The sequence below is a fragment of the Globicephala melas genome, chromosome 12 (assembly GCF_963455315.2).
Source record: "Globicephala melas chromosome 12, mGloMel1.2, whole genome shotgun sequence".
Lineage (NCBI taxonomy): Eukaryota > Metazoa > Chordata > Mammalia > Artiodactyla > Delphinidae > Globicephala > Globicephala melas.
The window spans coordinates 61,210,093-61,236,646 of NC_083325.1; the positions used below are offsets into that span (position 1 = coordinate 61,210,093).

Genomic DNA, 26,554 nt, shown 5'->3' on the forward strand with positions numbered 1-26,554 from the left:
GAAAAAAAAATGTCATGAAAAACCTAGGGGTGAAACAGGAATAAAGACACAGACTTACTAGAGAATGGACTTGAGGCTATGGGGAGGGGGTAGGGTAAACGGTGACAAAGCAATAAAGAGGCATGGACATGTATACACTACCAAACGTAAGGTAGATAGCTAGTGGGAAGCAGCCGCATAGCACAGGGAGATCAGCTCGGTGCTGTGTGACCGCCTGGAGGGGTGGGATAGGGAGGGTGGGAGGGAGGGTGACGCAAGCGGGAAGAGATATGGGAACATATGTATATGTATATATATAACTGATTCATTTTGTTGTGAAGCTGAAACTAACATACCATTGTAAAGCAATTATGCTCCAATAAAGATGTAAAAAAAAAAAAAAGAAAACAAACCCCAAGTCTACAGTTGCTCCCAAAATCCACCGCCTTAATTTTGGGATCATCCGTTTTCTATCAGGTATTCCACAGATGCAGGGTACATTAAGTTGACTGTGAGATTTAATCCGCTGCTCCTGAGGCTACTGGGAGAGATTTCCCTTTCTCTTCTTTGTTCGCACAGCTCCCGGGGTTCAGCTTTGGATTTGGCCCTGCCTCTGTGTGTAGGTCGCCTGAGGGCATCTGTTCTTCTCTGAGACAGGATGGAGTTAAAGGAGCGGCTTATTAGGGAGCTCTGGCTCACTCAGGTCAGGGGGAGGGAGGGGTATGGAATGTGGGGTGAGCCTGTGGTGGCAGAGGCCAGCATGATGTTGCAACAGCCTGAGGAGCGCCGTGTGTTCTTCTGGGGAGGTTGTCCCTGGATCATGGGACCCTGGCAGTGGCGGGCTGCACAGGCTCCCGGGAGCGGAGGTGTGGATAGTGACCTGTGCTCGCACACAGGCTTCTTGGTGGCTGCAGCAGCAGCCTTAGCATTTCATGCCCGTCTGTGGGGTCTGCGCTGATAGCCGCGGCTCGTGCCCGTCTCTGGAGCTCGTTTAGGCGGTGCTCCGGATCCCCTCTTCTCATGCAACCTGAAAGAATGGTCTCTTGCCTCTTAGGCAGTTCCAGACTTCTTCCCGGACTCCCTCCCAGCTAGTTGTGGCGCACTAGCCCCCTTCAGGCTGTGTTCACGCCGCCAACCCCAGTCCTCTCCCTGGGGTCTGACCTCTGAAGCTGGAGCCTCAGCTCCTAGCTCCCGCCCGCCCCGGAGGGGGAGCAGACAAGCCTCTCGGGCTGGTGAGTGCTGGTTGGCACCGATCCTCTGTGTGGGAATCTCTCCACTTTGTCCTCTGAACCCCTGTTGCTGTGCTCTCCTCCGTGGCTCCAAAGCTTTCCCCCCGCCCACCCCCTATCTCTGCCAGTGAAGGGGTTTCCGAGTGTGTGGAAACTTTTCCTCCTTCACAGCTCCCTCCCAGAGGTGCAGGTCCCGTCCCTATTCTTTTGTCTCTGTTTTTTTTTTCTTTTGCCCTACCCAGGTACGTGGGGAGTTTCTTGCCTTTTGGGAAGTCTGAGGTCTTCTGCCAGCATTCAGTAGGTGTTCTGTAGGAGTTGTTCCACATGTAGATGTATTTCTGATGTATTTGTGGGGAGGAGGGTGATCTCCACGTCTTACTCCTCTACCATCTTGAAGGTCTCTAGATTCACTTTCATCTCTCTTTGGGTTTCATCTCAAAAGTGCAGAAATAAGAGTTCCTTCAGAGGACAGGTCAAAACTAAGGCAGCTCAAGAAGTGTCCATCTCAGGTCTGAAGGGAGCAGGAAGACACTGATGTGGCAAATAAGACTCAGGGGATGGGGAATGGTGCATCCCCACTATTAACCTTGGGGGAGAACTTAGAAGTCATAAGAAGGTTTACTCCTAGGAACATTTGGAGAAAGCAAGAAGAGAGCCTCTTCCATTCCTTCCTGAGTGGAGTTTTGTTGGTGGAAATGAGAGAACCCTGGGCTAAAGTCACAGAGATCCTGCGGGAGCCCAGAACTGCTTGAGTGGAAACTACACAGAGACCTATTCCTCAGCCATCTGCTCTGCTTCCCCCTCATATGATTCCTCAAGGTTACCTTGCCTTCTCATGGCCGTTATGATTTTCTTGACAGAGCTCACATTAGAGCACCTCAGAATCTGCCAAGGATTCCTTCCCAGAGGCCCTTGGCACCAGACACAGGGAAAAGAGAACTATTTGAAACCTGGATGGTTAGAATGAAAGGATAACCTTTAGATGCTGCCCACTGAGGTCATGTGTCTGCTGTACTGATCTCAGAGTGTTCCTGGGCAAAACTGGTATTGTTTGAGCCACTATCTTCATGCAACATTGGAATCTTAGAGGCACAACTGCAAATGTTTCTGCTCTAAGTTGGTTCTTCTGCCTGACCTAATAACACAGTGATTATTGGGTGATGTCATATACAATAAGCCAATGATGTAGAGGCCAAATCAAACTGTATAATCTGCTTCTTATTGTCCATTCATGTTTTCAGTGAATGTGGCTTTCAAGGCAAGCCACATTGCTTCGGGAAAACAAATTTCTTCATCAATCAGAGGCGGCCATTGTAAGCTTGCCTCTTGGCTGTTAATGAGGAAGAAGTATTATAATATAAAAGCACTTATGCATAAACAGTTTTGATATGAAACTTAATTTTGTTCTACTGTGATATTCAACTAGAGTAAAATTCTATTTTTAAGAAGATTATGCAAAAATATTAATTTAATGAAATAAAATGATCATCACATAAAATTTGAAGATGAATGCTTCCTTCTCCTGACACCAGTGACCAGATCATGTTAATTCTTCCTTGGTAGCAAATTCTTTTGCAAAGCATTCTTTTCCATTTTTCTTTTTTAAAAAACATTTATTTTTTTATTTGGCTGCATTGGGTCTTAGTTGCGGCGTGTGGGCTCTTCATTGCAGCACGTGGGCTTAGTTGCCCCATGGTATGTGGGATCTTAGTTCCTCGAGCAGTGATTAAACCCATGTCCCCTTCATTGGAAGGCAGATTCTTAACCACTGGACCACCAGGGAAGTCCCTCTTTTCCATTTTTCTTAAAAAGTCTTTGACTATGTTGAATCTTTTTTAAAAATTTATTTTATTAAATTATAGTTAATTTACAGTGTTGTGTTAATTTCTGCTGTATAGCAAAGTGCTTCAGTTATACATATATTCTTTTTCATATTCTTTTCAATTATGGTCTATCACAAGATATTGAATATAGTTCCCTATGCTGTACAGTAGGACCTTGTTGTTTATCCATTGTATACATAATAGTTTGCATCTGCTAACCCCAAACTCCCAGTCCTTCCCTCCCCCACCCGCCCTCCCCCTTGGCAACCAAAAATCTGTTCTCTATATGTGAGTCTGTTTCTGTTTCATTGATAAGTTCATTTGTGTCATAGTTTAGATTCCACATATAAGTGATATCATGTGGTATCTTTCTCTTTCTGATTTACTTCACTTAGTATGATAATCTCTAGGTCCCATGCTGCTGCAAATGGCATTATTTCACTCTTTTTTTTAATGGCTGAATAGTATTCCATTATATATATATCTCTATATATCTATATATATATACACACAGACACACACACACACACATACCACATCTTCTTTATCCATTCATCTGTCAATGGATATTTAGATTGTTTCCATGTCTTGGCTATTGTAAAGAGTGCTGCTATGAACACAGGGGTGCATTTATCTTTTTGAATTGTAGTTTTGTCCAGCTATATGCCCAGGAGTGTGATTGCTAGATGTAGCATACACAGGAGCCATCTAACCTGGTTTTTTGTGTGTTGGCAATTGGTGTTGGGTCCAGGAAGGCTTTCCTTTGCATAATTTTATTTTACCTTATACAAGATCGGGTGCTCACTGAAGTCAGAGGCTTTGCAGGATGGACAGGCAACAATTTGTTGGAGTTAATCATCACAGCTCTCACCTGTGTAACACTATCTCATCTGACCCCACTTTAGGCTAAGGCCATTGCTTCTGGAGCCCTTATGGGGCTTCCTTACATGTAGAAAAGCTATTGAGGAGATTTTACAACGTAAAAGCTTTTCTCTCTCTAGCACAAACACTCTGCCAGACAGGGATCGTTCTAGAGTTGTTGGTGGGCATAATTTATGGGGAAACATATGATGTGTTTATTGCAGTATGGGCTAAAAGGTTCATGAGTTGAAGAGTAGGCCTTTTTCAAATGTGGAATCTAACATAAATGAAGTTGAATCTTTGGTCAAAAGCTGTCAATATCTTTCTGCTGCCTTGAGGAAAAAGTCTAAAATCTTTAAGGCGTTTCCACAGTCCCCTCCATGGAACTTCGGGGCTTGCCAGTACTGCCTCTGGTACTTTTCAAAGGCATATTATCTCACAAACTTGGCTTGTAGCATTCCTTACACCTGGAACCCTTTTTCCTTTCAGCTGTTCAAATGCTACTACTTTTTCAAGGTCCCAGTTTGTTACATTTTCTTTCATCTACTAGACTATACACTCCATGGGGGCAGGAATTTTTGTGTGTTTTGTTCATTGCTAATCAACAGAATGTCTGCTGGATGAATGAAGGGATAAATGGAACCCATCCATTAGCAAGTCCTGCTAGTTTTATTTCCAAATCTGCAATTTCTCTCTGCTTTCGCCTTGGTCCAGTTCACTGACATTTCCTGTCTGGACTATTAACACAATAGCCTCCTAGCTTGTCTATTTCCTTCCATATTGCTCACCCTTTGCCTCAGTCCTTTCTCCATTGAACAGCCAATGTGATACTTAAAAAATTTGATCACATTTCATCATTCTCCTGCTTAAAACCCTCATTGGTTTCCTGCTGCCCTAATGTCCAAGCTCTTTAATATGGTCCACGAGGCCCTAAAGGATCTGGTCCCTGTATTCCTCTCTATTTACTCTCCTACCATGGTTACTTGGATAATGGGAAGTTACCAGCCAGCAAAGGTCTAGGAGGACCTTCCAGGCAGAAAGAAGAACCAGGGCAAAAACCTTGATGTAGGAAAGGGCTTGGTGGTTTGAAGAACACAAAGGAGGCCAGTGTGCCTGGAGCGTAGTGAGTGGGTTGGGGGGAGGTCCATGATAAGGTCTGGGGAGTCAGCAAGGGTCACATCACATGGGCACTGGGTGAATTAATAGTCCCACTGTGATCAAGGTGTCGACAGTTGTTTTTGCTAGAACTCTTTTCAGAACTGTACAATATTATTTTCAGAAGAAATTTCCTTTCTTTTTCTTTTTGGAAAATTCCATTTTTAAAAGTTGGGATACCATTCACATACCATAAAATGGGTCCTTTTAAGCGTACAATCAGTGATTTATAGTATATTCACAAGTTTGTGAAACCATCATTATCTAATTCCACATCTTCATCACCTCAGAAAGAATCCCAGTTAGTACTGTCAAAAGAGAGACAACAGGCCCAACATAGAGTCACTTGTGCAAAGCTCACGTCACCAAACCGAGACAACGCCTAACCTAACTGCAGTTTCATTCTTTCCCAGGAATGTAATCTTAACAAGTCCATCTGGAATTTCCTGGTCAGCACGAGTGAGGTAATCCACCTGACAGACTGCTGTCATCCTCCAAAGGAAGGTGACCTTGCCTGAAACAATCAGCTCTCTGCTAGAGTAGTTCCCTGGTTCCCTGACCAGGGATTGAACCCTTGCCCCCTGCAGTAGAAGCTCGGAGTCTTAACCACTGGACCACCAGGGAAGTCCCTAAAAGTAACCTACTTTTAATTTAGAAAGGATGTAATACACACTTATTCACTTGACTCTTAACAAAACCCTGAGAGGCATATTGTCCTCATTTTGCAGAGAGATAAGTTTATTTGTTCAAGCTCAGGTACCAGGAAAGTGGCATAGCCAGGCCCTGAACTCATACCCTCTGGCTCCAGACACAGAGCTTTGCCAGCTCCACCTGGTTGCTTCTCCCATTACTGAAGAAAAGGAGTTAAATGGTTGCTTCCCTACTCTAATCCTACGAGGCTTTTCTGAACTTGAAGGTCACTGACAACCACTAGTGGGTAAATATAGGATATGTCTTGTAAATAGGTTGTCTGTCTGGGTGTGTGTGTGTGTGTGTGTGTGTGTGCATTTGTGTGTATGTCTGTATACATCTGTGCATGTATCCCAAATAACTGCAAGGCAACTCTTCTAGTGCAATTTTCCTTGCATTCTTTGCCTGTTATTTCTGAGAACTGCCACGGTAAAGCTTATTCAACTGAAAATCTACAACACAGAGAGAGTCCACCTCCCTTCTCACCCACACACCAGAAGGAGGGCTAGAGAGTTAATCCACTTCCTTTTTCATGGTGTGAGAAATGGCACACACATCAATCTGTGTGGAGAACACACTGGTGTTGGTACCAAGTGTCTAAGGAGCAAGCAAACATTGGGGGTTCCTTACAAGTTGCTACAGCTAACGACACGTGAGCCCAGTGAAGAAGCTGTGTGCTTGCTATACCCAATTCCTACAATCACAGAGCTGTATGTCTTCAACAGTGTCCAATGTACTCAATAACCAAGTCCCAGAACTATTACCTCTTCATGCTGAGGCAGTACCTCTGGGAATTATCCACCCTTTCCAGGTTGATTGCAAAAATCTTTCCATGCCTTACATGGTATTAAGGTTAACTTGTTGGAGAGAGCTACGTGAATTAAAGGTTATACATTTCACCCCAAGTTAAAGACTATCTCAACAGACTCCAGTGTAATGGAGATATTCCAGCATGTGGCTTCACTGCCTGTGGGGAATATCTTGCTGTTGTTTATCTTGCTGACTGTTGTCTTCATCATGTAGATTTCCTGCTCAGAACACTTTCAGTGGTTCCCACCCTCTAAAGAATGGCAAAAAACAAAGCTTCTCAGACTGGCATTGCCTTGTCTTAACCCACCTTCCAGCTGCATCTCCACGACTCCCCAGCACTTAAACCCAGTCACGCCACTCACTGTTTCCTGACCCCATCTTCCCCATGATATCTGGGTTTAGTGCACCTAGAAAGCCCTTCCACCCACCTCTGCAATTCCACTTATTTTTCATATCCTACCTTAAATGCTCTTTCAAGAAACTAGTATGAATCCTATTGTAGACCCCTTGTTATTCTTTGGTAGCATTTACCACATTTTGCTTTATTTTACAGTGTTTTGTTTTATTGTTGTAGTTCGTCCAACAAATACCTAATGAGCACTAATTATTTGGTCTAGTTGAGAAGACAGACTGTATAAAAAAGCTCTTATAATAATGTGCAGTAAGTAGACAGCAGAGCAAGTGTAGCATACACAGGAGCCATCTAACCTGGTTTTTTGTGTGTGGGCAATTGGTGTTGGGTCCAGGAAGGCTTTCCTTTGCATAATTTTATTTTACCTTATACAAGATCGGGTGCTCACTGAAGTCAGAGGCTTTGCAGGATGGACAGGCAACAATTTGTTGGAGTTAATCATCACAGCTCTCACCTGTGTAACACTATCTCATCTGACCCCACTTTAGGCTATAAGGCCATTGCTTCTGGAGCCCTTCTGGGGCTTCCTTACATGTAGAAAAGCTATTGAGGAGATTTTACAACGTAAAAGCTTTTCTCTCTCTAGCACAAACACTCTGCCAGACAGGGATCGTTCTAGAGTTGTTGGTGGGCATAATTTATGGGGAAACATATGATGTGTTTATTGCAGTATGGGCTAAAAGGTTCATGAGTTGAAGAGTAGGCCTTTTTCAAATGTGGAATCTAACATAAATGAAGTTAATCCTTAAAACCTATAAGGTATCTTGACTGCCTTAGGAGAAGTATTTTATGAACACACCTAAACCCTTCAACCATTATTTGTAGCCTTCAACAGTCAAGAAAAACGCAACCACATTTTGGTCATTTGTTAGAAACTGCTTGAGTAGGTTTAAGCTGACTAAATATATTAGTGAGGTACCTGTGGGTAAGGTCAGATCTATGGCTCCAAAACATAGCAGGAAAATGAGAGCCTTGAAAAAGTCACATCTGTAAAGAAACTTGGTAAAACTCTCATTCTGTACAGTATGGTAAACTTTACCCTGCACCATACAGCAGGTTAATTTACTAAGACATTAACTTATGCTTATTCTTATTGTATTTTTCCCCTTACTATTCTAAGAAGGTAGTCAGACTTTTGTGTTCTCCTATCTCTGGAGCTCAAGGTTGCAAGAGAGAGGGCAGGGGTTGCCTGGCAACTCTCCCTCAAGGTTCTGGGAATTAGTTGCTCAGAAACCTCCTTGTTTGAGGGGATTGGGCTTGGTCAGCCCAAAGAGTGATGGAGAGAAAATGACCTTCCAAGACTGGGAAGGTGGAAGTGGGCAGGTAGGTCCCAGTAAGGGAAATGCCCCTGTTCCCTAGCAGCTGCCTTGGATGAACATCACTTTGGAACAGTACCTGGTGTGATGCCCCTCTGGGTAGAACCTTCGGCATAGGGCTTCCCCACATTTGCCAAGATCCCACCATTCATGAAACGATGGAGCTACTCAACTTCTAGGAATAACATGTGCTGGGACACTGAGCAATGCAGGGGCTCTCTCTGAATGTTGTAAATTGCATAAGGCTTCCAATGCCTGGAGCTGGAAGGGAGGAATCCCTTGTAATGATGGAATTTTAATATTTCAGCCCTAGGCAATTGGCAGTCTGGTGTCAGACTTGATTTGACTTAGAAAATAAGATGCTGTGATAAACCAAGTGACAGAATAAAATTGTACCCAATACGACTGTGTACGTGAGAACAAAATACTAGCTTGGAATGAATGGTCATGTATGGGTGGGAGGAGTAGAGCCGTTAAGAACTAATCCCAATTTTTTTTTCATCTTTGCTTTTCCTTTTGTAGAAGCCCCATGCGAAATTATTTTCAACATGTACTACCTTTTTGGCCCAAAGGGCCTCCAGTGGAGCTGAGCAAGGTCCATAAGGGCCCCTGGGGGCCATGGGTAGACCAAAGAAATAGAAAGAAGGAAAAGGAGATGAGAAGAAAAAATGAGAAAGCAGAGGAAGTAGGGAGGAGAGAAAGTGACAATTACCTAAAGTAACAGTAACCGTATGCATAGACAGAATAGATGCGCTAGTGTGGCCTCCTTAGGTCTAAGGCCAAGCCAAAGGAGGAAACTCCTGCGCTTACTCTTTTTTCTATTTTCCCACATTTCTTCTACTTTACTTCCTATTCAGTCAGCCCTTGATTATCTTAACACCTCATCTGCCTCTAGGCAATGGATACTTAATTCCTAAACGGCTAGCTTGAGACGAGGCACTGGAAAAGCATCTGGTGTTGAGCCTCACAGAGACCTGAGTTTCAGATCTGGCTCTGCCGACTCATGGTACCATGTCTGGGCACTAGATCCTCAAGAGACGAAAGTAGTGCTCCATGTGTAGTAGGTGTCAGTAAACTGTCCTCTGGGCAAAACTCTCAAACGACCTCCTCCTTGTTATTTTACCTTCAGTCCTCTGGGTGGTGAAGACTTTTAGTCCTGAATAAACACTGGTGAAAATTGAGGGCTGGCTAGGAAAGAGGCAGAGGGCACTGAAGAGAACCCATGATTTCACGTTCACATCTGTAAGCATCCCTGATCTTGGGTCCAGCGGTTCTCAAATTTTAGCAGGCATCGGAATCACCTGCAGAGTGCAAGGGCTCCAGACTTCTGATCCTTGGATCTGCAAATATTGATACTCACCTCCAGAAGGAGTTTAGGGGTCTCCAGGTATACAAAAGACACTCAGGAGGTCCATGTATTTATCTTTCCAGGAGTTAAGAGAAGTTGTAATTGTTCTGTCTTCTACTTCACTGTAAAAGTGTGTGTGAAATTCTGTCCAGACTTGGTAGATACTTTCATCCTACCTGTATATGAATGTCTATCTGTAATGCTTACTCACTAATAATATTGTGTACTCTCTCTTCTCTCTTCATAGGCTGGGACAAAGGGATTTTTGTTGGGTTTTGTTGTCAGGATTGTTTTATTTCCCTAACACAACCCTAACCATTCTACTCTTCTCTGAAAACCACCCTCCCAGCCTAGGCTGATGCAGTTAGAGTTTCTCTCCCAGGAATTTGAGATCAGGGCTGAGAGACATGGTCTGCATGAACCAGTGGATCGGTGGGTGGGTAGTGAGGCAGACATGCAGAGAGAAGCAGAGACACCAATTCTTGAGATCTTTCCACCTGGGGTACAGTCCCAGTGAGTGCGAGCTGCCCTCCCCACCTTGGGTTCTGCGAGACACCTCATGTCATGTGAGCTACCTCATGTACTGCCAAAATCTCCTTTTCTGCTTAAGCAAATTGGCCTTGGATTTCTGCTAACTGCACCTAAATGATCTGCACTGAGATATTCCCCATTGCCCTCATTGATGAACTGCAGATTCCTAGACACAGTAACAAAGATCTTCACGATCTGGTGCCTGCTTACCCCTCCATCTCTTATCTCAACACATGTGCCTCCCACTCTATACCTCAGTCATATGGAACTACTTTTGAGCTCTTTCTTTTCTTCAGGGCTTAGGCATGCTTTTTCTTTCTGCTTGTAACACTCTTTTCCCCTCATCTTTGCCTGGTCAATCCCTATTCGGCCTTCAGATATCAGTGTAGATGTGTCACTTCCTCCAGGAAGCCCTCCCAGATACATAGCTTTTTTCTCCATATTCTTGGAGTACCTTTAGCTCCCGAGTCCTAGCACTTACATAAGACACCATAACTGCCTGGTGACTTGTCTTTCTTCCTCTCTAGATTTTGAGCTCTGTGAGGGCACAGTCTGAGTCTCAATCGCTGTTGTATCTGGGTGTCTAACTGTACCTGGTACTTAGCCGGCACCCAATAAATACTTGTCAAGTGAATGAACGATGTGCCTCCCTTGCTATCAGTCACCTGCCCCAGTGGCAGATTGACAAGTTTGAACAGAAAAAATGAAAATTACTTTGGCCTCAAGGTATAGATTACAATTTGGAAATACTCCTGAGGTAAAGAATCAGGTATCGCCATAGTTTGGGAATATCCTATTACTTTCATTTTATATTTTTCCCCCTTATTTAATGACCATGACAGAGTTTCTAATTAGAGAAAAGGCCTCATGCATACATTGATTCAAAAGTGTTGTATCACTAGGGAGATTTTGAGAATAAGGTTAGAATTTAGCATATCAGAAGTTGAATCCATTTGAGATCTCTCAAAGAGGTTTGACCTTGGGTCGTTTAGCACAGACTTTCATAGTCACTGAAAACTGTTGTCATGGTAATCATGGAACCTTTTATGATTTTTGTAGACAAGTTAATGAAGATACTGGGAACAGCCCAAAGGAATTCATACCTGAGTGTGCATTTGTCTCCATATTAACCCAATCACTGTTCTGAACACACATCTGCCCCTGGCCTGATTCTCCTGGCTCTCCTTCCTGACAGGAATAAATAAAAAACTGATTCCTTTTTAGTTTTTCAGACTAGGAGGCTGTGGATGGCTGCCCTTTTGGTCTCATTTCAACAGGAAGTCCTGCACAAAGGGCTTAAAGGAATAGAAGAAAAAAAATGCTGCGTGAAACAAATCTCTTCTTTTATTTCAAAATCTTAATGTTGCTGATTTAAGGCACCTAAATCTAATGCCTATACAGAAGTTTCTTTTGTAGACAGCACAGAGCACTGAATATACCTAAAGTCTTTTTCTTATGGTCCTTCATAAATATACCTTAATTTAAGCGTCCATCAAGTCTACAAATTTACATACAGATAGCTCAGTGTGCTCACAAGATTTGAGTGTGAGATTTTCCATTTATGTCCTGTCCTGCTAGTTCTTTCCCAGTATCCATTCTCTCTTCTTTCCTAATAATAGTACTCCTTACTTTTAGCTAGGCATGCAGATGCTTGAAATCAAGACATTTCCCATTCTCCCTGAATTCTGGCCAATGGTATTTAAGTAGAAGTGGTGTATTTGACTTCCTGGACTTGTCTTTAAAGGGAGTAAGTATGTGCCTTTCTTCATCCCTTCCTACTGACTGGAATGTGGACATGATGGATGGAGTTGGGGTAGCCATTTTGGACAGTGAGTTGAGAGCCACATTGAGAAAAGCAGAATGACAAGATAGAAGGAGTCTGCGTCCCTGAAGATTGTGAAGCTCCCATAGAAGCCCAGAATATATTTACAGGAGAGAGAGAGAAACTTCAGTCTTATCTAAGCAACTGTTATTTTGGCTTTTCTGTCATCTAACCTTAATTATCACCCAAAAATGAAATTAATTATTCCTCTTTCCACTGATTGGGTGTGAAACTTTTCTGTGAGATTACCCATTGATTCCAGGGCACGCTGGAAGGTGGGCAGGTTTGCTGGACTTTTGCATTAGCCAGACTGAATTTTCTGGTATGGGGAATTGAGACAGAACGGCAGAAAAATACCTACTCCAGCTTAGGCATAGAGACATAGTGTCGCCTGGTCTTTGTATGTGCATTTTGAATTTTTCTAATATAGTAGAACCACGTATCTACCCTAAAATAAGAACCCTTATTTCAAATGCTTTTTGGAATGAAGTAGATGACAAATAAGAATCATTACTAATTAGTCTGAGTGTAAAGTATTGAGATAAGACACACACAAAAAAACCCAAAACAGAAAGACCCCAAACTTTCCAAATTATCTGAAACAAGTGTAACAGTCCTCTACATGAGAGACACAGGTGTTGTACCAGTGAGGAACTGCAACTTTACTTACTGAATTTGGGCCTTTTAATCTTCTTTGTCATTTCTTTATTTGAGTGTATTCCAGTCACCAGCAAAACTACATGAAGAAAAGGCAAAAAAATCGAATCAATATTATTTCACCTAAATGCTTTCTCTCTTTTGACCTTTATGTTTGCTTCAAGCATATGTTAAAGTATTCTCGTTAGTAGAACTAATTTTCCCTTATTTTATGGTTGGAGAAATAAGATGTATACTTTGTGCTTTTCTTAGCCTCTGCTGAAAGGGCCTTTTAAAAATACCTCTTGGATATCTGTCCCGTGTTTTGCTGTCTTTAAATTTCACCACACCAGCGCCACCATCTCCACTTTCCAAAGGCAGGAACGTGGGTCTGGCGAAGCCCACTGATTTGCTTGGTGCCAGGAATAAATTGTAGAGGTAGGATGAACACCCAGGCCCTTCCTGTTCTCTCTCTTCTGTTCCACACTGAGTTTCCAAATGCCCAGAGAACCGCATACGCATGCGCGCGTGTGCATTTGAAGTGCGCGCATGTGCGTGGGAGAGAGACAGGGAGGGCGTGATGAAGCGCGTCCGTACAAAGCCTCAGAGGAGGACTCTTTGGAAAGGAAGACAAGGAGGAGGGGGACTGGGGAGACGAGAGAGACTCCTCGCAGGGTATGGTGCGACCTGACTGTCTTTGGTGGTCCTTCCAGCCCCAATTGGTGCTGCGCCCCCCAGAGGCCAGCTGCAGGTAGGTGAGCTTCCTTCTCGGAAACGGAGCAGAACCTGGATACTGCTCTTCGGGAAGCAAAACAATAGGGGAAGAAAGGGGAACTCTTTATGCCTTTAAGTTTAAAGTTGCATTGCTAGTGTGAGCCTTGTGTTTTTAAAATATAGGGCTACCCTGGTGGCGCAGTGGTTGAGAGTCCGCCTGCTGATGCAAGGGACGCGGGTTCGTGCCCCTAGTCCGGGAGGATCCCACATGCCACGGAGCGGCTGGGCCCGTGAGCCATGGCCGCTGAGCCTGCGCATCCGGAGCCTGTGCTCCGCAATGGTAGAGGCCGCAACAGTGAGAGGCCCGCGTACCCCCCCCCCAACACTATATATATATATATGTGTATAACATTGACCGAATTTTTCTTATTACCAAAATAATACATGTTCCTTGTAGGACAGTAAAAAAAACACTCAAAAACAGTACTACAGAAAATAACGGATGAAAGCAAAAAGTATAATATTTTCAGGCTTTTTCTATATATATGTATGTACTTTACTTTGAAACAAACATTTGATGATGCTTATACTGTTTACAATGTGTCATAAACTTAATTTCTACTTAAGGATATAGAAACAATTTTTCTTGTCATTTAATCTTCCCCTCATAATAATTTTAACTGCCTACAAAATATTGCAATTCATGGACATACCATAATTTAGTCAACTCCTGATTTAATATAAATAGATTTATCTTTGCATGGATTCCTTATTATTGCCTTAAAATAAAATTCCAAATAGGGTTTCTTGTCTGAAAGATATGCCCACTTAAATTTTTTTTTTTTTAACATCTTTATTGGGGTATAATTGCTTTACAATGGTGTGTTAGTTTCTGCTTTATAACAAAGTGAATCAGTCATACATAAACATATGTTCCCATATGTCTTCCCTCTTGCATCTCCTTCTCTCCCACCCTCCCAATCCCACCCCTCCAGGCTGTCACAAAGAACCGAGCCAATATCCCTGTGCCATGCGGTGCCCACTTAAATTTTTGATATATATTGTGAACATTTCTCATAGCAATTTTTTAATAATGTCTGAAAATGCTCACTTCTCTGTACCTAGACTAATTCTACCTATAAATAGAAAAGCATGTTTTTCCTTTCAAAAGGCTAGTCAGTCTCTCTTCTTCTTCCTTCCTTTCCAGGCCTTCTTCTACCTTACCCACCCAAAGATGATACTGCTCTAACTAACCTCCATTTTAGCTACTTTTTGAGAAACCCCACTTTCTGGATGGATTTGGAATTCTGGAGGTGAACATGAGGCAGCAGAATAATTAAAATAGGAATTTTACTTCCTACTTTATGTTTTTTTTTTTTTAACAACACAGATGCTTGATTAAAGCATAAATCAGGAGTTAGGCATTCTTGAATTGTTAACTGTCTTTGAAGGAAAAAGTGGCAATGTCACCAAGTGTTTGTTAAGAAAATTTTTTATTTATCTTATGATTAACTAGCTGAGCTGTGCCAATGATGTAGCTCCCGAATTATCCTGTTTTGACTATTAGCACTAGTTGAGGCCTGGACAGTTGACATACCATGTCCTGCAAGAACAGAGCCATGAAAGAGAACTGAGTGAAAACCAAACGTCTAGCCAAGTAGAATGAAGGCAGACATTTTTTAGGTGTTATTTACTTCTGGGGTTTGCGTAGGGTGTGAATGTCGTGGAGGTCTGATTTTTATAGTAGGCTCTGTGTCATTTAACTCTGTCCAAAGACAGCATCTTCATTTTATACACAAAAATAAATAACTAGAATATTTTTAAAAAAACAAGTACGAAATAAATATATAGAAAAAATTATGCGCATAAAGCAGAGGGAGTAAGTGAAATAGTCATAAATTTGGGTATCAGTTCTTGGTGGGAAACCAAATACTGTCTTTCTGGGGCTGTGTACCCATGGCATGTGGTTTATAAGTCTTGGTATCATTAGGACTATAAATATTTGAGTAAGCCCACCCCATCACTCGCATTTTCTTGCCCAAGACCCTCCAGGCTGAAAACATGCAGAGCTGGGTTCAGGTTTAAGCAGTGGTTAATAAAGTCATTATTTTCAATGGTACACAGAGGCCCTCCCCTCAGCTTAGATGCTTGTTAATTAAAGCTCCCCAGAAGCCACTCCTCAAGGGGAGAGCTGGTCAGTAAGGCTGCAAATGTGCTTGTGCCCTGAAGCAAGTCATTCCTCATCTGCAAGACCTCTCTTGCTACCTTGGAAATGGTGACTTGCATGTGGAATTTGGGTGAGAGAAAAATCAGTCTTGTGTTCCTGTTCTTAGGAAGCCTGGCAGAGCACCGAGATGGATGACAGATGCTCGCTTCAAAGTACAAAGCAGAACACAGGTCTGAAAGCCCTTCCATGGGAGTAGCTGAATGGCCACAGCTGAGGCCATTAGAGTCTAGAGGCCTTGAGGAAATCAAGGCTAGAGTCTGAAGTTCCAAGGCAACCGTGATTTACCAACTCTGCAGCAATACTTCTCAATTTTTAAAAATTCAATGTTCCAGCTCTGAGTAACATGAAAAGTTCTCACCTTTCGCTAGTCGTGTTTGAAATTTCAAAACAAATTAAATATTGAATTTATTTTTTCAAATAAAAATTTTCCTCTGCTCTGTTTCTGTCTAATATGGCCATCAGTATGATTAAGATAGCTGAGGTGCAATTGTTTTAAAATTCAATTTAAGTAAATTATCGTCCACATAATTTATAGAGAAAATACAAATGACTTAGCCTGAAACAATGTTCAGTCTCATTAATGATAAAAAATGCAGGCTAAAGCAAAATGACAAGATATTTTCTCACAGTGTGTACTGAATATTGAACACAAGATTATACTTAATCCTGGCATAGATTTGGGATTAGGGCAGTCCAGTACACTGTTGGTGGAGTCCTTCTGGAAAGCCATTTGGTAATACATTTCAGTAGCCTTAAAAAACATTTATATTCTTCATCCTAGAAAATATATACTTAGTAATACATCCCAAGTTATAATCAGAGACATAGACAAGGATTTATGTATAATAAAAGGTGTTCATTACAGCATTATTCCTAATAGCAATCGGAAATAATGAAATCTTGGAAATGTCCCAACAGTAGGGGAATACTAAGCATTTATTTCAAATGATTTTAGCAGAAGATTAAATGACCTGGGAAGTTCTCAGCTCTAACCCTAAGCGTGATTCTGACAAAATTAGAATATACGCAGAGAGAAATACCTGGAACAAATATACCAAAATTTTAATAATGGTAGAGTTATAATTCCTATTTTATATTTTCTGTATTTTTCCCATTTCATGGTAAAGTTCTTACACATAAATATTCTATGTTTTATGCAGAATGTTTCTTTTCGAATTAGAAAGAGACAATTGTTATTTAATTTGGTCGTATTGAAATCAGATAGACTTACAATAATGAAAAGTGCTTTCTAAAATCATTGGCATGGTTAATAGGCACTTGTGTTCCACTCTTCCCGTCAGTATTAAGTCATAATCAGAATCCATTTATTTTCAAGAAAAGACATGAAGTGCCAGAACATTTAACCAATTATTAAATCAGTAAGTACTTACTGAATACTTACTGCGTGTCTAGAACGTTTATAGGAGTGCTTCATTCTAGCCCGTAAACTTCTTGTTTGATCCCTTAGTGCCACTCAAGATACTAACTCAGGTGGTGTTGACAGGGACTCTCTCCTTCACCATACTTTAGTCAGGCTCCTCTAAGCCCTCTTCTCAACTAGGCTTTGACCTTGGGCTTCTGTGTCTGTCCTTGTTGGGCCTGCATCCCTTAGTTTTAGCAAGAATCTTGTTTAGAGAGAATCCTCCACCCTTGATATGTGATCACCCTGGTCTGCCTTTAGCAAGAATCCCCTGATTCCCGTGAACTCTCCTCTTAGTAATTTCCATCCCCTGACCCCTGCAAGCCGCTCCTTGGCTATAAATCCCCACTTTTCCTTGTTATATTCGGAATTGAGCCCAGTACAATACTGAAGTCTCCTTTCCCCTATTGCAATGGTTCCTGATTAAAATCTGTTTTTACTGCTTTAAATACTGTCCAACTCTGGTTCTCTTTAACAGTGGCCACAGTGCCTTCCTGAAAACTGATTTATAAAGCAGATGATTTAAAATCAGCTCAAATTTCCCCTATGCTTTGCTTTCGACTTACTTACTTACTCAATGAAACATCTAGCTTGAAATATATCAGAGCTTCATTGCAGAGACAGGATAACTTATTCTCTATAATCACATAAATCACAAAATTATGCTTCAGATCGTAGAATATTGAAGCTGGGAGGAGCTTTGGAGGTCATCTTTTTATTTTGTAGAAAAGAAACCAAGGTCAAGGTGGACATCTCAGCTAAAGCTGCTTTGGAGGGGGAGGGGGCAGAAGTTGGAACCAGAATGCAGGTTCCAGCTGGTGCTGGTGCAGCCTGAGGCTTTTTATGCTACTTTCTCCCCACAGTGCAGTCGTTGATTATATGTGGTGCTCCGATGACAGTGGGCAGCATACAGCTCTGCTACATCATAAATTTACACGTTTAGAGTGACCATGCTAGCTCTGATATATACCGATTAGACACTTAATTAACATTAATTTAGAGGGCTTTTGGGGGATCTTTGGATGGTTCGCTGTGATATTGTGATTTATGATAAATATATATTTTGGTGTTCCGGCCACAGTTCCTGCCTAACAGCTCCCCAAACCCTTGGAATGTCCTGAGTGATAAGAGCAGTGGGAGCATCTTTTGTTATAATATATATATTTTTTGCTGGAGTAAAATTGCTTTGCAATGTTGCATTACTTTCTTCTGTGCAACGAAGTGAATCAGCTCTATGTATAACTATATCCCCTCCCTCATGGACCTCCCCCCCCCCGCCCATCCCACCCCTCTAGGTCACCACAGAGCACCGAGCTGAGCTCCCTGTGCTATACAGCAGGTTCCCACAAGCTATCTACTTTACACATGGTAGTGTATTTATGTCAGACCTAATCTCCCAATTCGTCCCACCCTCCCCTTTGCCCCCTGTGTCCACATGTCTGTTATATTTGATTTCTTGTCCTCAGTTCCTGAAATCAGAGCCATAGAGGTGAAATGGGTGTCTTGTTTTTCATAACAAGCCCCTTTCAATCACAACTGAGTTTATGTAAATGAGGTGGCTTTTGAAAATCCCCTAAAGATGAGGGAGCTGGTTGCCAGGGAAACCCACCGTGAATAGACAGTTGGAATTTTCAGTCCCATCTCCTGATTTCCCAAGAGGAAAGAGGGGCTGGAGGTTGAATCAATCACCAATGACCAGTGAGTTAATCAATCATGCCTATGTAATGAAGCCTCCATAAAAATCCAAAAGGAGAGGGTTCAAAGAGCTTCCAGGTTGAGGAATGAGAGCTCGTCCATGTGCCACCGCGCTGGGCCCAAATTCCACGGGGACAGAAACTCCTTTGTTCAGGACCTCGCCCTATGTATCTCTTTATCTGGCTGTTGATTTGTATCCTTTAATATCCTTTGTAATATACTGGTAATCTAGTGAGTAAACTGGTTTCCTGGGTCCTGTGAGCTGCTTGAGAAAATTAATCAAACGCAAGGAGGGGGTCATGGAAACCTCTGCTTTATAGCCAGTCAGTCAGAAGCACAGGTGACAACCTGACTTGCAATCGGCATCTAAAGTGTGTGTGTGTTGGGTGGCGGGGGGCAGTCTTGTGTGAGCCCTTACCTGCAGGATCTGATGCTATCTCCGGGTAGAATGGTGTCAGAATTGAGCCGAGTTGTAGGAAACCCAGCTGGTGTTGAGGAATCACTTGGTGTGGGGGAAAAAATTCACACATAGGAATTGGGTGCAGAAGCAGACTCTGAAACCTGAAAAATCCAACATCCCTGACAAGAATAATATATTTAGCCGTATTTCTTGAGTGCCTGTGAGATGTGCTGAGAACTGAAAATGCAACAGTGAGCAAGACACAGCTCCTGCTATCAGTGTCGTACAGTGTCAGGGGAGGCAGCCTCATAACGAGGTGAATGCCATGCAGTCGTGACTAGAATCAATACAGGGCACCAGGGAAGCCCATAGGAAGAGGGTCTGATCAAATGGAAGGCAGAGGAAGCTTCCTGGAGGGCCAGTAGGGTGTGTGGGGGTGAGAGGAAGAACATTCCAGGACAGGGAACAGCATAGTCAAAGACCTGGAAGGGAGAAATGACTCGACCTTCAGGGGAATGAGAAGGTCAGCACTTCCCACGTCCCTGGAAGCCAGGCTGGGCTCTGTGGTAGGGAGGAGAGCAGGAGGGGACGGCAAGAGCCATATGAGAGAGGCCTTGCCAGCAAGCAAGGCGCTTTGAGAGATGTGGGCTCCGTCATAAAGACAAAGGGAAGACACTGAGTGTTAAGTCAGGAGAGTGGGATCAGATATGGGCTTTAGGGAGATTAATTGGGGTGTGGTAGAGAATGAGTTAGAGGGGTAAGGATTTGGGGCAGGGAGGCTGTCACAGTACTGAAGAGGGTTTCGGGGGACTTAAGGAAAAGGTCCCTGGGATGGAGACAAGCAGATGAATAAGAGAGATTCCAGGGAGGGGCATATAAGGACATAGAGAAGAGAATTTGCGGTAGGAGTCTCCCTTTTCTACTTTGATTTCTTGCTTTGTGAATGAGCAACCCTGAGGGGAAAGCGGTTTTGCAGAAGGGCAGGCTGAGAGGCGCGAGACAAGCAAGGACAGTCAAGTTCTTCTTGGTTCCATGATGTGGGGGACATGGCAGAGTGTGAACCAGCCTCAGGGTTTCTGTGTTTTGTTTTGTTTGTTTTACAGTGGCTAAATCCTTCCTATTCCTAACCCCTGCCCCACCCTCATCCCACCCTGTGTTCACCCCTACTAACCTATAGGTTAGTATGGGGCTGGGGGGAGATAGCCTCTCAGAAGGGCAAGGTGGAAGTGAAGGACCCTGTGCTCTCAACGAGAATATTCCTTAGCAAGTTGGTGGTGGAGTCAGGGCCAGAACCTTATCTTCCCTCTGACTCCCAGCCCAGTCTCCTTCCACCATACTGAGAGCCCCTTGCCTTCCCGGCTGTGTCACCTCTTTCTCTTCCAGTCCTCAGTTCTGCCACTGTAGATTCCCCTCTGCACAGACCTTGCACATTCTGACTATATTATGGGTTGAATTGTGTGCCCCCCTCCCTGAATTCATAGGACTTCTGATGGACTTCGTGTTTAAGTCCTAGCCCCCAATACCTCAGAAGGTGACCTTAATTGGAAATAAAGTGGTTGTAGATGTAATTAGTTAAATTTAACTAACTTAATTAGTTAGGGTGACGTCATCCTCCTGGAGTAGGTTGGGCCTCTAATCCAGTATGACTGGTGTTATAAAAAAGGGGCAGTTTGGATATAGACACAGACCAACACAGAGGTGCAGGTGTTTAGATATAGACACAGACAAACACATGTGAAGGTGAAGGCATAGGTTGGGGTGATGCCAAGGATTGCTATAGATTGCTAGCAAACCACCAGAAGCTAGGAGAGAGGCATGGAACAGAGTTCACTCTCACAGCCCTTTGAAGGAACCAGCCCTGCTGACACCTTGATTTTGGACTTGTAGCCTCTAGAATTGTGACAGAATAACATTCTGTTGTTCTAAGCCACCCGGTTTGTGGTATTTTGTTATGGCAGCTCTAGCAAACTAATACTGACTATCTAAAAGGCCTTTGTACCCTTCCGTGGCAATAGTTTCATAGTGACCCACAGGATCACTCTGCCTGACACCGAGTGGCCACAGCACAGCGGGGTCAAGATTAACCAAAGATTACCCTTGGGCTTAGTGCTAAACCCATCAGCACTTTTCTTTCGTCTGGTTGACCTGCTGCTCCTTAAGGGCCTACCCCAAATTGTGTTCTCTGTTGATAATATAAGGTTAAAGGGTTTCACCTCTAAAAGTATGAGTTGCCAGTGGTACAAGTAAGGCCATGTCAGTGATAAGAATTTTTTTTTTTGAGAAATTAAGAAATAAGTTCTCTAAATTCAGAATCTGTAAATATGCTTTATCTGAAATAGTTGCTAGTTGCTGAATAATACACACACGCAAATATGTGTGTATATATGTGTGCTTAATATATAATATGTAGACATACATATGTATACACGCTTGCTTTATATAAAAAATATATAGACATACATTCTGAATTTGATCTACATTTAACATTCCCAGTTAAACATTTCTCCAAAATGTTTATCATAAAAAGATACACTGAACTGTTTATATGCTCTGTCTTGGTTTAAATCTTTTGTTGGCAAGATTCTTTGGACATTAGGAGAATGTTAAAAGCGTATCCAGATACACATATAAAAGTACTTACCAAGGAACATTTCAATAACAGATGCCTTCATAGTGAGGACAGCAATCCCCATAAATATCAAAATGGCACCCTAGAGAGGAAGAAACAATAACATCATCATATTTCAGCAAAGAGTTCTGAATTGGATGCACAGAGTGTAGGGAGGGGCTGCCTCATTTTGCATTGCCCTCTGGAGTCTTAGGATTTCAATCTGCGGCTTTCTGTAAACAACGCATGGAGGTCAGCTGCGCTGGTACCCAGAGAGGCTATTCTCAGAAAACCTGTTCTAGCCACCAGCCTCCTCTTCTTCAGAGATTTGGTCTTAGACTAAAGAAATAATTCCACAATTTCCAGAATATGTTCAACCAGTCTTCAAATTAGGACAAAAGCCACACTTACGGTATTTAGAGAACATTTTTAGATTACAAATTGTGGGGGGGTTTTTTGTTTGTTTGTTTTGAATAAATTTATTTTATTTTTGGCTGCATTGGGTCTCTGTTGCTGCGCACAGGCTTTCTCTAGTTGCGGTGAGTGGGGGCTGCTCTTCGTTGTGGTGCGCGGGCTTTTCATTGCGGTGGCTTCTCTTGCCGCAGAGCACAGACTCTAGGCGCGTGGGCTTCAGTAGTTATGGTGAGTGGGCTCAGTAGTTGTGGCACACGAGCTTAGTTGCTCCGCGGCATGTGGGATCTTTCTGGACTAGGGCTTGAACCCATGTCGCCTGCATTGGCAGGCGGATTCTTAATCACTGCGCCACCAGGGAAATCCTACAAATTGTTTTAGATTACAAAAACAATTCACTCAATAAATACTTATTAAACTCTTATTGTATGTCTAGGGATGAGGTGATTAAAATTGAATTAAAAGATAGTTCTTGCTCTTAAAAGACTTACAGTTCAATAGAAGTGAGAAAACATACCTGGACAGAAATAACCATAACATTAGAGAGTGTGCAGGCCCCCAAAGGAAGAATAAGGGGAGTTTATGGACCAGTGGTTCTCAAACTTTGCTGCATATTAGAATCATCTGGGAGTTTTAAAAGGCCCTGATGCGCAGGCTGCATCTCAGACCAATTGAATCAGAATCTCTTGCAGGTGGGGTCTAGGCGTCAAGCGTTTTCGAAACTCCACAGGTAATTCCAATCTGCAGCCGAGTTTGAGAACCAGTGGTTTAAAGCAAGGCTTCCAAGTTTTAATGTGCATGTGAATCACTTGGGGATCTTGTTAAAATGTAGATTCTAATCCAGTAGATCTGGGATAGTGTCAGAGAGTCCCCAAGAGGTTAGGGGATTTAGAGGAGGGAGAGATTATGTCAGCTGTGGGAATAAGAGGAAGCCTCTTGGAGGTGGCAGCAATTGGGTTAACTCTGAAAGATGAAAATAGGAGATGAAGTGGCTCCAAGTCAGGGGAAACAGCATTGACAGAGGCTCAGAGGTTGGAATGCAGAGTGGATACAAGGATGCTGTTGAAGCAGGATCTTGTTTGACCCACCTCCTAGAGAGATGGAAATAAAACCAAAAATAAATTGGGGTGTAATGAAACTTAAAAGCTTTTGCACAGCAAAGGAAACCATAAACACGACAAAAAGACAACCCTCAGAATGGGAGAAAATATTTGCAAATGAAGCAACTGACAAAGTTAATCTCCAAAATATACAAGCAGCTCAATATCAAAAAAACAAACAACCCAATCCAAAAGTGGGCAGAAAACCTAAATAGACATTTCTCCAAAGAAGATATACAAACACATGAAAAGATGCTCAACATCACTAATCATTAGAGAAATGCAAATCAAAACCACAATGAGGTATCACCTCACACCAGTCAGAATGGCCATCATCAAAAAATCTACAAACAATAAATGCTGGAGAGGGTGTAGAGAAAAGGAAACCCTCTTGCACTGTTGGTGGGAATGTAAATTGATACAGCCAGAATGGAGAACAGTATGGAGGTTCCTTAAAAAACTACAAATAGAACTACCATATGACCCAGCAATCCCACTACTGGGCATATACCCAGAGAAAACCATAATTCAAAAAGATACATGTACCACAATGTTCATTGCAGCACTATTTACAATTGTCAGAACATGGAAGCAATCTAAATGTCCATCGACAGATGAATGGATAAAAAAGATGTGGTACATATATACAGTGGAATAGTACTCAGCCATTAAAAGAAACGAAATTGAGTTATTTGTAATGAGATGGATGGACCCAGAATCTATCATACACAGTGAAGTAAATCAGAAAGAGAAAAATACCATATGCAAATGCACATATATGGAATCTAAAAAAACAGTACTGATGAACCTAGTGGCAGGGCAGGAATAAAGATGCAGATGTAGAGTACAGACTTGAGGACATGAGGGGGAAGGGGAAACTGGGATGAAGTGAGAGACTAGCACTGGCATATATACACTATCAAATGTAAAATGGATGGCTAGTGGGAAGCAGCCGCATAGCACAGGGAGATCAGCTCGGTGCTTTGTGACGACCTAGAGGGGTGGGATAGGGAGGATGGGAGGGAGGCTCAAGAGGGAGGAGATATGGGGATATAAGTGTACTTATAGCTGATTCACTTTGTTGTACAACAGAAACGAATACAACATTGTAAAGCAATTATACTCCAATAAAGATGTCTCTATATATATGATGCTGTTGATCCATAAGAGGTTCCCTCTTCTCTTAAGGCTACGGGGAAACCCTAGAAGGTTTATTCATACCATCATTAATTGAACATATGATCCCCGTTGAAAAGGCAAGGAAATTAAGGCTTAGAAAGGCAAAATGTCATACCCGTGGTGACCAGGCAGTGAGTAGGGTTAGAATGGAGGTGGGAGTAGGTGGGAAGGATCTGCCCTGGGCTTAGGCGATAAGGAATAACATTGTCTGTAGGGAATTTAAAGACTTAAAGTTGGTCTGCGTTTTATTATCCTTATAAACTAGCAATTCTAAACCATATCAGTGATAAAGCACTCTTCCTCTCTGGGGCAGATGACTCCCACTACGTCTGCTCCACCCATGCCACAGCTGTGTGGCTTTTAGGCTTTAGCTGGCGTTCATAACCCTACCCTCTGCTCTGTCCACGGGTGTGCTAGGAAAACTGCTGTCTTTAAAAAGGCCCCGATTTAGCCCATTTGTCAATTTCTGTGGCATAAATCCTCCCACCCTGGCTGATGTTGAAGTCACCAAAGTGACATCACTGCATGGAGATTTGGAAAGAGATAAACAATCTGGTACTAGCTAGGTCTAGAGCAAGCTTATATTTAATATGTAGATACAGTGCTGTGCAGAGTTTATTAACAAAAAGCAATGATTAGATTATGGTTGAGGTAGTAATACAAGCACTTGATGCAGCCAACTTAAATAAAACTGGTAGATGAAAGGCTTTATTACAAACAGTTAGGCAGCAAGAGTAACCCAAGACAGAACCGATCACTTTGTTAATTTCCAGCAACAGTTGCAATGTGTTAAATTTCCCAATTAAGGTAGTTGACCACTGGCTAAGTAAAAGGCAAATAACCATCTTTATCTTCAAAATAGAAATAGTCACATATATGATTGGCAATTTGATACTTAATTAGCTGGGTCATATTTTGGAAATAGTGTGATGACACATCATTTTTTTGTCTTATATTAATTAGAGGAGCTGCAGATCAACTCACATGTTTTCAGGCCTCAAATTTAATTCTCCTGTTGGGATAAATGCAGTATATCAAGCTACCCTACCCAACCCACCTAACTAGCTCTGCTAGTTGGCTGTTACCATATAGCATTGGACATTTTGTCTGAGTCATCATAGATTTCTCTTTCTCTCGTACCCCACATCTTTTCCATCAGCGAAGCCTGTTGGCTCTACATTCATAATATATCCAGAATCGGACCGCTTCACATCATCTTGACCATTGCCACCTGGTCCAGGTCATGCCCTCTTTCACCTGGATTAAAGCAATTAGTCTCCTAACTAGGTTGTTTCCTTCTCCTACAATCCAAAGTCCACACAGCAGCCAGCGTGATCCTGCTCAAAGTAAATCAGTTCATGGCATTCCTCAGATCAGAACTTCTGTGGTTCTCTGCTTACTCAGAATGAAAGCCAAAATCTTGGCAAGTGGCTCAGGACCCCAATAGATTTGGCCACCATTGGCCCCTCTGACCTCTCTTCCCTCCATTCGACTTCTCGCTTATTAAGCTCCAGGCACACCTCTCCCCTGAGGGTCTCTGCAGTTACTGTTAACTCTACCTGTATGCCCTTCCCCCAGATCAAACATGATTTACTCCCTCATTTCTTTCAAGTCTTTGCTAAACGTTATCTTCCCTTAAGATTTTCCCTAATCACCCAATTTAAAATTGTAAGCCCTCTCCCACCCACCATCAATTGTACACCCTATCCTTGCCCTACTATCTTTTCTTCCCGTCACTTATCACCTCTGACATACTCTATACTTTGCTAATTGTATTTGTTTATTGTTTGTGTTCTCTACTGGAATGCAAGCTCCATGAAGGCAGGGGTTTTTATTTGATTTTTTTATGTGCTAAAAAATATACTTAATCCATGAGTGAGTGGTTAGGGCTCTTTCCTTTCCCTAGGAAATAAAGAAAGGAAACAAAACAAGGGGAAGACAATCTGTGAATACTCTATAAATCTACTGAATTGTACATTTTCAAAGGTGTATTTTATGGTATGTGGATTATATTTCAATAAGCATTATTGTTGTCAACATACAAACCAAAAGGGAAGATAGAATTTCGGAGAGAAGGGCTCTCAGATCTGTCTTACAACTTTAGAAGACACGATAGACCGACCTTTACACAAAGGGATGAATGGATTAAAAAACAGCAGGATTCCAGGAAGCATGCTAACCCCAGAGG

At 42.4% G+C, this 26,554-nt stretch overlaps 1 protein-coding gene across 1 annotated transcript in view; it reads right to left on the reverse strand.

Moving 5' to 3' along the window:
• VIT (vitrin) overlaps window positions 1-21,761 on the reverse strand; it is a 96,509-nt gene extending 74,748 nt beyond the window's left edge. The window contains exons 1-2 of the mRNA XM_060309234.2: window positions 21,710-21,761; window positions 12,647-12,712 (exon numbers count right to left, since the gene is read on the reverse strand). Of these exons, the coding sequence (XP_060165217.1) occupies window positions 12,647-12,712; window positions 21,710-21,761 (118 nt within the window). The remainder of the gene's footprint in view (window positions 1-12,646; window positions 12,713-21,709) is intronic.
• Between the last annotated feature and the right edge of the window lie 4,793 nt (window positions 21,762-26,554).